General features: G+C 46.1%; 1 protein-coding gene across 7 annotated transcripts in view; it reads left to right on the forward strand.

Annotated features, from left to right (window-relative positions):
• LOC135387925 (GATA-binding factor 2-like) overlaps nt 1-6,020 on the forward strand; it is a 215,125-nt gene extending 209,105 nt beyond the window's left edge. For all 7 annotated transcript variants that reach the window (XM_064617142.1, XM_064617139.1, XM_064617143.1 and 4 more), the window contains one exon: nt 3,404-6,020. In XM_064617142.1, coding sequence (XP_064473212.1) covers nt 3,404-3,784 — 381 coding nt within the window. In that variant the 3' untranslated portion in view covers nt 3,785-6,020. The remainder of the gene's footprint in view (nt 1-3,403) is intronic.
• The last annotated feature ends 7,939 nt before the right edge of the window (nt 6,021-13,959 follow it).

Consider the following 13,959-nt stretch of genomic DNA (forward strand, 5'->3'; position numbering starts at 1 on the left):
ATACCTTGTTGCCCCCAAGCGTTGCAAACGCGTATTATGTAGGGTGTATGTAATTGTTGCGAACCATTTTCTCGGTATGTGATCGTAAAAAAAAAAAAAAAAAAAAAAGAAAAAACACACGAAGACATACAGAAGGAAGCGTGCTGAGGCGAAGTACAAACGCAGGAAGAGAGCAGCATCTATACGTAGGTGCCGTTCTCGGCGTGATTTGCTGCGATTATTTTTATTTTTATTTTTTTGCTTCTTCTTTTTTTTTATTCTTCTTGTCGGGGCGCTAAAAGCGCTAAGCGTTCGCCCCGGTTTCTTCGCTGGTTTACGAGCGAATTTTACGAGTTTGGCTTCGCACTCTTTTGATTCGCAACTGGCACGCAATAGAAGAAAAAAAAAAGAAAGAAAGAAAACGTGAGACGCGTCGTTAAGGCTCAAGAAGCGACCACGCTGTACGGAAGGTTCTTCTTGTGGCTGTTTACGACCCTGCTAGTTGGTCATAGATGCCTGCAAGAAGCGGCACGTCGTTAGATCGGAATTACGTTTGATTTTTTTGTTTGTTTGCTAGTTCAGTTATTGTTGTTGTGTTGCGGATGCGAAGACTGTCCGTAATTGCCGAGAACCACGCTTTTTCCGCGGACGTAGTACTATATCCACTCGCAAGGTGGAAGCTTTCTCATAACATGGCACCCTGTGGCGGTACAGAGATACAGAAACGCGTGTTTTTGTTTGTTTGTTTGTTTGTTTGTTTCTTTTATCTTTGTTCTGTCATTTTGATACTTCTATACCTAAATCTTCTAGAAACTAAAAAAAATCTTAGACATACAATAGAAGGCAGTGCAGATCCTAACGCACTCTAAATTATCGAATCGCGCGTATATCGGCTCGATTTCTTATTTTTCTCGTAGTTCGTCAAGGGAAAGACACGTAAAACTAACTAAACAAAAGATCAATCCATCAAGACTCCGCGAGACGAAAGAATGTGAAAAAATATCGTACTTTTCATAGAACAACCAACTCGCATGTAGGACGTATTGTCCCCTAGTCAGACCCTCATCAATCTTCAAAACCTTCATTAAACCTCGCGACCACTTCCCAACACAACAAGAGACTAACTTGACGACATGTATCGTCCCCCTCCTCAAAATAAACGACGCTGAGGAAAAGAAAAAAAAAGACTAAATATTTCGCGGACTTCCAACATTTTTCTCTCTCTGACAAAATGTCATCCTCGACAAACAAGAAACTTCTTTCCTGCGCACGACGACGTCCTCGGAACATGGAATGCCGGAACGTGAATTCTTTCCAGAAAGGTCATTTTGGAGCTCTTCGCTGTATCCAGTTTCTTCGTCGTTGTAGGGGAAACGCGATCCCGAGCCGGTACGAGACGCGACGACGACGACGCGCACCGACGTTGCCAAGAGGGCCAACCGACTTTCGTGGGAAAGGACAAGTCGCGGAACAGCATGCGGAACAGAAATACACAAGGGACATGCCTTGTTGAACGCGGCCGAGATGCGACGCTTGTGGTGAATGTCAGGGAAGCCAAGTGGCGCCATCTCTGCGCGATGCGTGACAGTAGGGAGATGATTATGAGCGGCGCGAGTATTATATACGTAATGCGGTAAGGGATATACTAAGTGCGATATGGCCCCAGAAGCAACATCCTTTGATTGCGAGTTTTCAAACCAGAAACACGGTTGTGCATGTTGAAGCTCTTCATTTGGCGAAACTTCGTGCATGGATGTCACACACACGACTGTAAGCCTTCGGGCTAAGGTTTACAGCATTAAAAATTGCGCCGTTGTGATTAGCCGTCATGATTTTTTTTATATATATATTTGTCCTGGTAATTGTGAACAGGATTGGAAATCGTATGAGAGTGGTTTCTGCGTTGTGTTCGAAACGAGAGTGTCCCTTTAACGTTCCTTGGAACTTCACTGCAAGCCAGAAGAAAGACGACCTAGCGTACGTTCATGCAACTTGTACCGTGCCTCCTGGGCCCAGGTCTCGAACTTTCACATAATGATCGTTATCGTTAGTTCGCACGCTCCAAAGCCGCTTTGGTAGGCTGGCGCAAGAGCTCGCGGCGAATCACGCCTGCATCGCGTGACTCAATGGTTAGCGTGCTGGCCATGTCACGTCGAGACTGGGAGGTACCCGGGTTCGAATCCCGGTGCTGGCTGTGCTGGCTGGAGTTCTTCGTGGGTTTTCCTCAGACGCTTTCAGTCGGCACAGTTCCCTTAGAAGTCGGGCCAGGAAGCACATTCCCCAGGGCGTCAGTCGTGACGTTGCCCATATCGACAACGGCGAGCCCTTTTACGATCACCACAGGCCGAAGTGATGCATTTAAAGGGGCACAAAACAGGTTGAGGAACATTCTCCAATTATTATGCCCAATGAAAGAACATAGCTCACGATATCCAAATATGAAATTCTTTTACTTCTAGCGAGCGTCTTTAACACGAAACAATGCCATTCAAAGAGCATAATCCGCGCGAGTCTCCCCTTATCCTTGGTACCGAGTCACGTCATTATATTCCAGCGTATAGCAACACCGAATTCTAGGCGCTGGAAGTGGGGGAGGTTTCGCTCTCCTAGCCAATGACGGACCCCACTGAGACAAGCTGCAGGTCGCGAGGGAACCGGTTGTGGGGACATCGCGGTGACCTCGCGGAGCAATACAGCACCGGAAACATAGTGCGCACGTGAAATATAATATTGAGGGTTTTTGGTACGGTTTGAACTGGCTATCTTGGATTTGACAAGTGGGAATGTGTTTAGAGTTGACCTCACCTCTCGATATTACAACAAAATTGATGTACAGGCGTCCCACATTCTAAATGGCTGATGATGCGCGACGTCAAAATGACGTGTCGCTATTGTCGCCAGGAGATCGCAGGGCGGAGCATAAGGGCGAAAGAGTGCAGTGAATATTCAGTCGGTTTGGCGTCATTATTTACTTTTTTGCGACAACAATTTTTTGAAAACGTTCACCGTCGGCAACGTATCACGACACATTCAAAAAAAGTGCGCCTTGTATGCCTGTTTATTGCCCCTTTAAGGCGTGTTATGAGATAACGACAAGTTGAAGATCGGGTCTCAGATAAGCTAGCTTCCTCGGCTGTATTCGAACATTGGGATTGTATATAACTGAGGCGATATTTCGCGCACGATGAGAACACGCGCCGGGAACTGACGGGGAAGTGCAAAGTCATACGTTCCGGAGGACTTAGTGCTTGCAACCATTCATGCTGCTGCATCTACACGCTTACCCCTTTTCTCGTTTCGAACTCAGAAACCCGTGACCGGCGCCAAATGCCTCGGTCAAACATCTCTCTCCGCACTGTTAACTTTCTCATTAACACTCTCGTGCCTGTCGTATCCTAACTTCCTGCGATTTTCCATCTCGCAGGTGAACCGGCCACTGACCATGAAAAAAGAAGGCATCCAGACAAGGAATCGCAAGCTTTCCTCCAAGAGCAAGAAGAAGAAAGGCGGCGGCAATGGAGCCGCGGGACTCGCCATGGCGCTACCGGACTGCATCAAACCACTGGACAAGGGCTTCAGCAGCTTCTCGCCCGCGGGCCACCAGTTTGCCTCATCCATGTCCATGACCATGAACCACTACATGCACCAGGGCAACATGAACATTTCCATGGGTGGCTCTTTTGTCACTTCACCTCCCATGCACATGACGACGGCCGGCGGTCTGTCTGGACTCTCGCTCGGACCGTCTGCGGCGGCAGGCTTAGGCCTAGCCGCGTCCAACAGTATGGTGGGCGCGATGGCCTGAGGTGTGTGTGTGTGTGCAATACGCGGAGACGTTCAGCAACGTGGACTTGGTTGAGAAGAGAGAAAACAAAATGTGTGGCTTTGTGGTTTCGGTGCAGACCGGTTCGTGACTGGACTCGAAGTTTAAAAAGAGGCTATGAAGTGTGAAGTAGAGGGGGGAAAGGGAGGTACGTGATCGGAGACGAATGCGATTCCGAGAGGGCCGTCGTGGACCTTGTGGCTTCTGGTCAAAAAGTTGTATATTGTTTTTTTTTTGTTTTTTTTTTTTTTGCGGAACATCCTAGATGCATAGCCTAAATACAAGTTGTTTCAATTCATACCCACAGACTTCTGTGATAACTTTAATCCACAGCCTGTACCGCGTACTGAAGACACACTGACTCACAGCAGTCTTACAGAAATTGCAGCTAAGTCTTGACTGCTGGCATAAAGTAGTCAGTCCCATCACATACGATGTTAAAAACATGCGAAGAGCAGAAGCCACAAGTCCATGCCTACCACAGAAATGGCGGTGAATGTCCCATATGTCAAACAGAAAGCGAAGCTCCATATGTGAATACGAACTTCCTTGTACCTCGAAACGTGTACAGAACTATCGTTCTCCGACGACTGCAGAGATCTATGAGGCCGACACCAGCAATACTCATCACTCCTGTGCAAATTGCAGATACTTATACGTCTTGGATCGCGGCGCGAGTGATACATCTTGAGCGACAGCAAGTGCACACGAAGGACACCTGACTGTGACCACACAACTTCACATCGAACTGTATCGGAAAAAACCACGCACGGCCGCGGATTGGACTGATGTGCCGAACGTGCATTCAGAGACTATCGAGAAAGCGAACTGCAATATTTTAAGCACGTGATCTGTGCATGTATAATTTTCTCTGTACATAGCATAAAAGGGTGTCTATCTCGGGAGTCGAGCCACATCACAAGACACACACAGCAGTGAAACAAACCAACAAAAAAAAAGTGTTCATGTGTCACCTTCACAAACAAGCACGCAGATATGTGTGCTGCAAAGCTGGATGAAACACGAACAGATAAGCGACGATAAAATAGAGTGTACACACACACCACAAAAACAAAAAAACATCACCGAGTTTATTTTATTTTTTATTTTTTTTGCCATCAAGTGTTCGTGTGTGACGAAAGGAAACAATACCTCATGATGTAGTGTACCCATTGCCATAAGTGAAAGGTGACGACTAGTTCAGTTCAGAACGTGTTTTAGGCTGATGCAGTATTTTCATTTTCTGTTCCCCTGTTGGAAGTTTCGGGAAGCTGTTTGGGTTTACGACCAGTTTATTCGGGCCACATTTTCTTGCTTTACTATCATCAGTTCGTTTCTCGTATTTTATATTCGCGGATTATTTGTAAGGATAAAATGGTGGCAGATAGTGAAAGATCCCCAAACTTGTTTTAGTTTAACAAAATATTTGCTCGTAATTTCTGTTAGGAAACTGTATTAGAAAGTAGAGTGTACACATGCTTGCGAGACCCAAAACTTAATGTCAGCTCAGAGGGCGACAAAGCCAGAACAGGAACCAAAATTTTCTACCTATAACAAGCTTGAATTTTCAAGCCGTCATGCCGTTTCCATAACCAGTTTTTTTTTTCCTCTCTTTTTGCTGTTTGGATATACTGTTGGCTTTTTAATGCAAACGACAGTCAGTCATCGATACTAACAGCAGTAATTAATTAAAGATTCCTCTCTGACCTTCACTCTTGATTGGTGTTGAAAACAAACTTGGGTTCTCAATTATGTGTGCAAAGATAATGATATGACGAGGATACAAAATCTGCGAGCTCCTCTGTCTTGTGATTCGTATTGTGATGGTCAAGAAGTTATAGTACAAACATTATAATTCCAATGAAAGAAAGACACAAGAGCGACTTGAAAGTGTACGAATCGTGTTACGCTGTAGTTTTGGTTTTTATGCGGAGCAAAGGTGGCTTGTACAAATGCCAAGACTTCTCTCTTTTTTTTTTTTTTTCCCCCCTTTGATTTTTACGCAAAGATCTCGACTGTGTTCTATATCCCGTTGTGCACAATGTGTGGGCAAGCGTGAATTATTTAAGCATTCTTACGACTGTTTGTAAGCGAGACCTTAAGCTGACGAACCTGTCAATGTACATAGCTATTGATGGACACGAGACATAGGCACGATCCAAAATGCGCGCTTCTGTTTTGTGTGGCGTGAAATAAAGATGGTATTATGCGAACAAAACGCAGTCTTTTACTCCGTTCTTTTTTTCCACTCTTGGATGAACTGTTTTCTATGGTGTATTATCTTACTACACTCTTAGAAAAAAGGGTGGAGCAGATACACCTTTTTGGAGGTAATAGTTGTTGCATATGTTCTACCTGCTTAACTTCGGATAGGGTCACCGCACCTGATTCGGTGAGCGAGGGGGGCGTACGCTGTTTTTGTAGCAATTTGGATATATGATAATTCCTTTTACCACGCTTTTACACCCTTTATCAGATGCTATGTTGCCCAAGGTGGTACCTATAGAAGGTACCACCTTTTTACACCCTTTTTTCTTAGACTGTAGTGTGTGACCACTTTCCTAGAGCAGTGCGGATTCAGGAGGGGTGGGTGGGGGTGGCGACGGCCCCCAAAACGTCAGTTCATGCATTGAATTTCCCTCTCTCCCCTCCCCCACTATGCGCTTCAATAAAGATACCGCCCCCCCCCCTCTCCCACAAACGGACGGTCTCGATCCACCCCTAACCTAGTGTGTTCTTACAGCGATGCAATACTTCAGCCAGTATCACCAAGATAAGGTTCTTGTTGTTGTTAGTCTGAGGCCAGGTACGCAACACAGCATCGTAGATAATACGGTGTACATCGTTTATTGTCCGTGCCGTACGATAAGTTGATCATACCGAATTTAAAGTGATGTCACCTTGTAAATATACGCTCGACAACGTGCGCAGAAGTGACGGATTCACGCGGGATTGACGCACCTGGCAGTAAAAGCCCCCAACCCCCCCCCCCCCCCCCCCCCCTGAATAAAATTCTTTAATATATCTGATAACGTACAGCATGCCACACCACTATCACCAGTTCCAACTGCGCTTCGCCCATTTTGGTGGCAGAAAAAAGCAAACGTTTCATCCATTTCAACTACATGTGAGGCACAAGAGGCAGGTGCTCAAAACAATGGCCACTCGTGGACGGGTACCCACACAGATCACCAACATTCGTGCAGCTGCACTTTCCTGGCGCTCCTGCTTTTGAAGCCCGAGCCTTTCATGCAGTATTAGGGCGATCTGACTCAGAAACAATACTATATTGCGCTTCACCGTACTGCTGTTATCGTTTTGGGGACCCATCCTCAGGAACAGACGGTGCTCGGTACCACTGCTTGCCTGGCAGCGATAATCGGTATCGGCACTGTACAGGATAACGTATGGATGTTCGGAAACAGGAACTCTATACAGCAAGTCCGTCATTCTTCACAACATTCTGGTGCACAATGCAGAATTCAACTTGGTCGAGTTGTCAACGCGACTCACAAAAATATGATGTCGTTATACCAATTTACGCTCGCTAAGGCTATTTTTTTTTTGTGTATTAGCGCCGCGAAGCAACTGTGGCTATGAGCGGCGTACAGATGTGGACAGATGGAGAGAGGACAGCAGGAAGGAGTGGGGGACAGGGGGATTAGTATGCGTCCTGGGCCGACTTCAGGGGGAACTGTGCCGACATTCGTCTGGAAAGTCTTCGGAAAACCCAGGGAAAACCTCAGACAGCACAGCCGGCGGTAGGATTCGAACCCACCACCTCCCAGTCTACAGCACGACCTTGGTTACCGCCAACGAGCGGACGCCTTAGCCCACTCGGCCATGCCGCTGGTTAAAGCTATTTTCATTGTCATTTTTCTCGTTGTGGTATCGGGCACCTACAGGTAGCGCTCCATGAGCAAATGAGGAAAAGGCTACAGTATGAAATGGGACGCAGATTGCTGCGACCTGCTTTACGGTGGAGGACATTACAATCATCTTTGATTTTAAAAAAAATCGAACATTAATAGTCCAGCAATAGAAAATAAGAGCACGCGTCCAACAACAGCACACCCAAGCTGAGATTTCCCACGCAACAAACCAGTTCATCTCACGCGCTCTCTCTCACCGCACTGCCATAAAAAGTCACAGTCTCCATGACGACCAGTCGCGAACACTTCTCACTTCTCGCGTTTGAAACCCATCAGGTCAAATCGATAGACACTCCTCGTGTGCATGTAACTCAGTGCCCACCCGAAAAATCGACACACACACACACTCGCACTAACGGCGTAGAAACTCAGCTCCTATATACATCAGCCTTACATATACGCGCGCAGGAAAAAGAAAAATGGTGCACAAGCGTCGATATATGTATACGCCGCTGGCACATACTCTCAGATGGAGCACGATAGTATAGTGCATAAATCTGCAGTGTACGACTCTTCACTCGGGCTCGATAAATTGTTCTGACGTCCCTTGCAAATAGAAAGTTGCGATTCGTGCTCTGACGTATGTGGGGTACATGCTCTGTGGAGGAGTACTCTCGCGTAACTATGCTTCCAATAAATAAGTGGCTAATAACTAACTAACTGGTTTACACTACCACAAGAAATTTTCAAATGTATTTAGTAGTGAAACTGAATACTCTTTATGTCCTCATAAGCTAATGTCGTTGCTGTAACGAGGACGTTCCTATATATTACAAAACTACTGTTAGAGAATAATAGTCATTATTTAAGTTGAATGTCAATAACTTTCTAGGTGTATAGGTCTCAGGCGACAGCTTCGAAAAGGATTGTTTGCTGCGATATCGCTGCTCCCTTAAACTGTGCTTCAAGGAAGTACACAGCATAGTCGAGATATGAACGTGATCGATGATATAGGATTGATATTGATCCCCTGACATATCTAAACGACTGCAGTGGTCTGTGAAGCTCTACATCTTGTTCACTGTATTTTAAGATAAGCCTAGCTATGGGCCATCATATAGAAACGACTTATGGCATGAAGGCTCAAACTAGCTCAAGGCTCAAGTCATCCAGTCATCCAAGGCTATATAGTCAAGGCATCCACCAGCATGCCTGCCAATGTGCCACATACTCTCCATATCGTTCACGTACGGTGGGTTGGTCGGTATAAGAAAGAAAAGAAAAATGGAGATGTTCACATGCGTCCGACCACATATAGAGTGGTTCCCCAGGATCATCAAAACAACCGCCATGGTTTAGGTGGTTTAGGTGGTGGTGACGACACCCGCTTGCCGTTGTTGGCTTCACTTATGTGGGCAACGTCACCACGACTGTATAGTCACAGGATGAGATGAGATGATATGATAACAGATGTGTAGGAATGATGACGGCCGAAAGTGAAGATGTTGGGGCGGTCACTGCCTGAATTGGGGAGATATCCGAGCAAAGAAACAAGGTCTCATAGTCTTTTGGGCGAGTCCAGACTGAAGGCCGGAACGCCCTTTGCACTGTGGAACGGTCCCACCATTGTAGCCTGGTTAGAGGTGAGCCCCTCCCGGAAGAAAAAGGCTGAAACATTTCTGAAAAAGAATAGACTCTAACACTAACAAGTTTTTCAAAGACTGTGTTAATTACGGATAGTACAGACATGGGCCTGTAATTATGATGATCATTTCGGTCGCCACTCTTATCGGTCAGTCACTAAGGTGTCCACCGTCATGTCTTGAACCTCAAGAAACGCTAGGCATTTCTGCAGGCCATACACCTTGTGGAAACTTAAGTTCCCACAACCTCGGGGCGTCAGCCCGTCCGTTCCGTGCGCGAAGGAACAAAACTTGACCATTTCCCCTGCGCATGGACAAACAGTCGTAGTGCGTATAGCCACTTTCCCCTCAGGCTGTCCCTGAATACTTTATTTCCTTCGGCGGTTTCGACAACCGGTACTGAATCATTTGTCAGTTTATAGTCAGTCATTCTCCTATTAACGTGAGGCTATCGCCCTCCTGGAGAAACCAGACGAGGCAGCGAATTTTTTAGCTTAGGAGGTGGTGCTCCATGCTCATTTGTTAATAAACGGTGTAAACAGTTTACAGTCTATCGTGTGCTCCGTCCGAGGACGTGCGTCCGTCCACGGAACCGGAGCAAGCGTACACACACCAATTCCCAGCAGAAGCAGCGTCGTGTCAAGGCAAGCGGTCGAGGATACAGCTCCACGGCATATACTACATGTTTCCCGGCTGACCAAACGTTGCCGTAATTGGCGATCCCTATAAATCACGCGGGGGGGAAAGGTGGCCCTGCCGTAATCGTCTGCTAGACCGGCCGACCTTTTATGAAGTCGTGCAGCTCTAAAGTCGAGGCTCGTAAAGAATTTTGCCTCTCGGTATATATCGCCAACCTTCGGGGCATCCAGGGTTGGCCGGGATGAAGCTGCCTTCGCGGTTAACCCCGCGGAGGTGTCGACGCCGAAAGAGGTTTCGCCCATTCAATCCATCGGAGAGGAGGATGTCTATGATTTGAAGCCGTTCTTGGAACAATCGTCAAGCTCTTCTCTCTGTGCGTGGAAATGATGCGTCGAGGGACACTGCGCAGTCATGTAGGCTCAGAGACACGCGTTGCCGTGGCGCGGCTTAGGGATAGGTAACGGGCTTTTTAAGTGCTCTGGTGGCGTCACTCTTCTGGAGCGTTCTTCTTCGTCTAATCGAATTCAAGGAGTGTACTTTTGGAACTGGTGCAATCTACCTTAGTCAAACGAAAAATCTCATGCTTCTGTTCAACGGCAGTGTACCGCTCCTCACTGTATGGGAAAATGTGCGAAAGGGAACAGGTATAGGGCTGCTCCAACGGTGCTAATGAAGTTATCTTCTGCGAGAGTTGACGAATCTGTTGCTGAAGTGTCGCGAATGTGAATGCCAGTCCTTTTCCTTTGTTTGGTATATGGCAAAGCTGTTACTGTCTCTGTTATTGTGGTGCTTTCTGCAAGATTGTTTATCTTTGAATTTATCGATGCTCGTAATCAGGTCAGATGTGCTTATTTCGTTGTTGCTGAAGTGTCGCTATGTGAATGCCAGTTTTTTTCTTTTGTCTGGTGTGTGTCAGCACTGCTATTGACGTCGCGGTCCCCAGGCGTTTTCAAGCTGCATCATGGCAGCTTTTTGCCTGGGACCACCGCCATCTCTTGATGGCAACGGAAAAACAAAAAATCACGGAATCAGCCCCTATATGTAGTACTGAAAGTATATAGCTGGCTTATAACGGAAGTAATACGGATGTTTAGTGGCAGGTTCGTGACTAAGTTCGAATATAGCTCCTTTCTCAACAACCACTTTGTTCATTCACGGCGCCTTCAAGTCGTCGAAGCAAAAAAATAAATAAATAATAAATAATAAGTAAACAGAAGACACATCCCCCTTATCATGGCATCAAAATCGTTCCAAAACTAAACCCGTCAGCCCTCACTGGCGCAACGAAAACGCCACAGCCAAACGACGCTGAACAGACCACGGGGTCAAGGCTTCCACCGAACAAGACTGTACCCACAATTATACAAACTGTCCTCGGCTCTCATGCTGTGGCGCAGCACCGCTATAAAATCACACGTGCACCGCGATAACTACTTAATTCTACGGAGATATGCTCCGATATCCGTATAGTGCCTCGTGGGACCCTCGGTATCCGGCTTCGTATACTGACGCAAGGGCCCAATCAAGGAGGCACAAAATGAACAAACGAGCACGTGATTAATACCCTCTTATGAGAGGCATAGCTGTCGAGTCGGCGGTCGTCATAATTCTCTATACGGCCTTGGGTAAGAATAAACAGCCTTATTACCAGCATTACGGACCGCATATCTCCCCCCCCCTCCCCGTTTCGTCAGTAAAACGCTGTCCCTATACACAACCATTACCTGCAGACGTGGGCAGGTCGAGCAGACGTGGCATTATAGAGTCCAGGAAATGTGGTTTATGGGGTTAATGAGTGTGTCGTAGGCGGTCAGTGATAATAAATCACTTTGAGGATTATAAGGTTTCTGGATAAATTAGCGACCCGGGGGAAGGTAATTGCGGAGACACGGAGACTTTTTTATTTTATTTCTTTATTCCCCTCTTTTCTGCTCCATACTTATACGGTTGCAGCCCGTGTACGTCATCATATATCACGTCACGCTTTATAGCGATCCTCTCTGCAAAGTTGAAGATGGTGACTATAACAAACTTACTTGTCATATTCCAGAATTACTAACTCTGCCTTGAAAGCAGTACTAACCTTACTGAAAATGTAGGCCTGAGGCACTCACTGTGAGGGTCGTCATTACATTTTCACGAAATCAAAGCCAACCATGGGATAGAGTACAGCATCCCCTGTGGCGGTGAAACCCAACTATCATCATAACAGGTGTCGAAAACGGTGTGCACCTCTTCTTGTAGCCACAGTAAGGTAGTTAGCCAGTAAGTCTACAAGCCAATCAGATTACCATTGAGTAAGCGAGGCAATAAATCAAACAAGAAGTTCGGAGAGCGGATCTCCTGAAATATGCTCAGGGCACGTGCCAGTATACTTAGCAGATAAGCAAACATGCAGAAGATATCATGCAATATGAGTATTCGCCATTGTCAATCAAGTGCATGATTCCCAGACACGCTATGCTAGCCAGTAAAGTGGTGAAAACCACAGACATCCAGCCTGCACAGGTCTGCAATGGCTATCGCAAGAGCAATCGCAAGACCGTCAGCCGGATCACATTCTGCATGGGAAAACACGCAATCAGGTAATACTGACCCAGTCCCAGTGGAATAACAAAGGTCACAAATGTGTGGTATACTTTATAACTGGACGTTGAGGTAGCTGGATCGCTATAAGATTGTTGGCGTGCTTGGTGAGTGCAATGAAGGCAGGAGCATATGATACCCCAGCAAGAGTCAGAACAATCGGTAAGCCACAAAAATAAATTAACCAATTAGAAAGTGGCATTTCCTTTACGACCAGAAACAAAACTGTGTAATCGAAAACGAGGCCAAATAAAAACCTTTAACATTCTTGTTGTAAGAGTTGACCATATACCCTCATCTAGGCCATCCAGTGGAAGCAACCACACCTGCGGGGGGGGGGGGGGAGATATTTCTTAGAACAAAGAGAAAAAAGGAGGAAATATCAGCCAAACGGTATGTCGGCTTATTCCACAAAAAGAAAAAAAAAAGAAGAGAAAAAGTTAGGAAATAAAGGATAAACTAACAAAAGGTGAAAGAAGATTGCCAGTACAACTGCGCAGCCAAACAGTCATGAAAGCACTAGCATTTGGCTGGTATTCCTCGTGGCCAAGTGTAGCAGATGGCAGTAGTGTTCCACGACTGCGCGTGCGCTGAGCCCTAATGAAGACATAATTAAATCTAATAACCTTCGGACTGCGGTTACATTTCCTGTGGTCGAGAGCAACCATAAGTAGACCACACAGGATGTTGCCGGATCATTTGTCAAAACCGAAGAGCACTTGACAGGCAACGGCATTACACAGTTCTTGCTGGCATCGAAGAACGCTCTATTTCGTTCCTCCGCTAATCGTTACTGTTAGAGGCCATTTGGGAGCGACTTCAGGATGCATATTTTCTGGAATGCGGGTTGCAGTTTGAATAATGCGCGAGGACAGCCAGGCTTTCCTCTTGAAATACCGATTGAATGTATAGGGGAGAACTTGTCATTCATTCAATTCATTTTCATTTTATTTACGTTGCGTCGCGAAAATCATTGCAGGAGGGAGTGGGGGAAAGTGAATCACTAAATAAGCTACGCTTATTTAGCTTAGCTTATTTAGTGTAGCTTATTTAGTGACTCTAGGGGAAAGAATACGAAAACCATGCGGACATGCAGAGCCCCCTATGAGTAAAGTTTCGAGTGCATGGAGCAACACGTCTCTGAGAAAGGCGGTGTCGAGGAAAAAATGTCGCATCTTGCCCCGTGCCTCATCTTGCCCCACCTCACCCTATATTTATAAGAAGACAAACCTGTAGGACGTAGCCTCTGTTGTGTAGTTTGACCTCTTTCATCAATACTAGTGGGGAATAAAGACCTGTAGGACATACAGTGTAGGGCACAGCTTCTTCCAATTAATGTAGATAGATTAGAGGTTATAGATCGATGTGTATAGATACGCCTGCAAGAGTACAAGAGCAACAACATCATTTTTTGTGA

The sequence above is a fragment of the Ornithodoros turicata genome, chromosome 3, assembly GCF_037126465.1.
Source record: "Ornithodoros turicata isolate Travis chromosome 3, ASM3712646v1, whole genome shotgun sequence".
In the NCBI taxonomy this organism is placed as follows: domain Eukaryota; kingdom Metazoa; phylum Arthropoda; class Arachnida; order Ixodida; family Argasidae; genus Ornithodoros; species Ornithodoros turicata.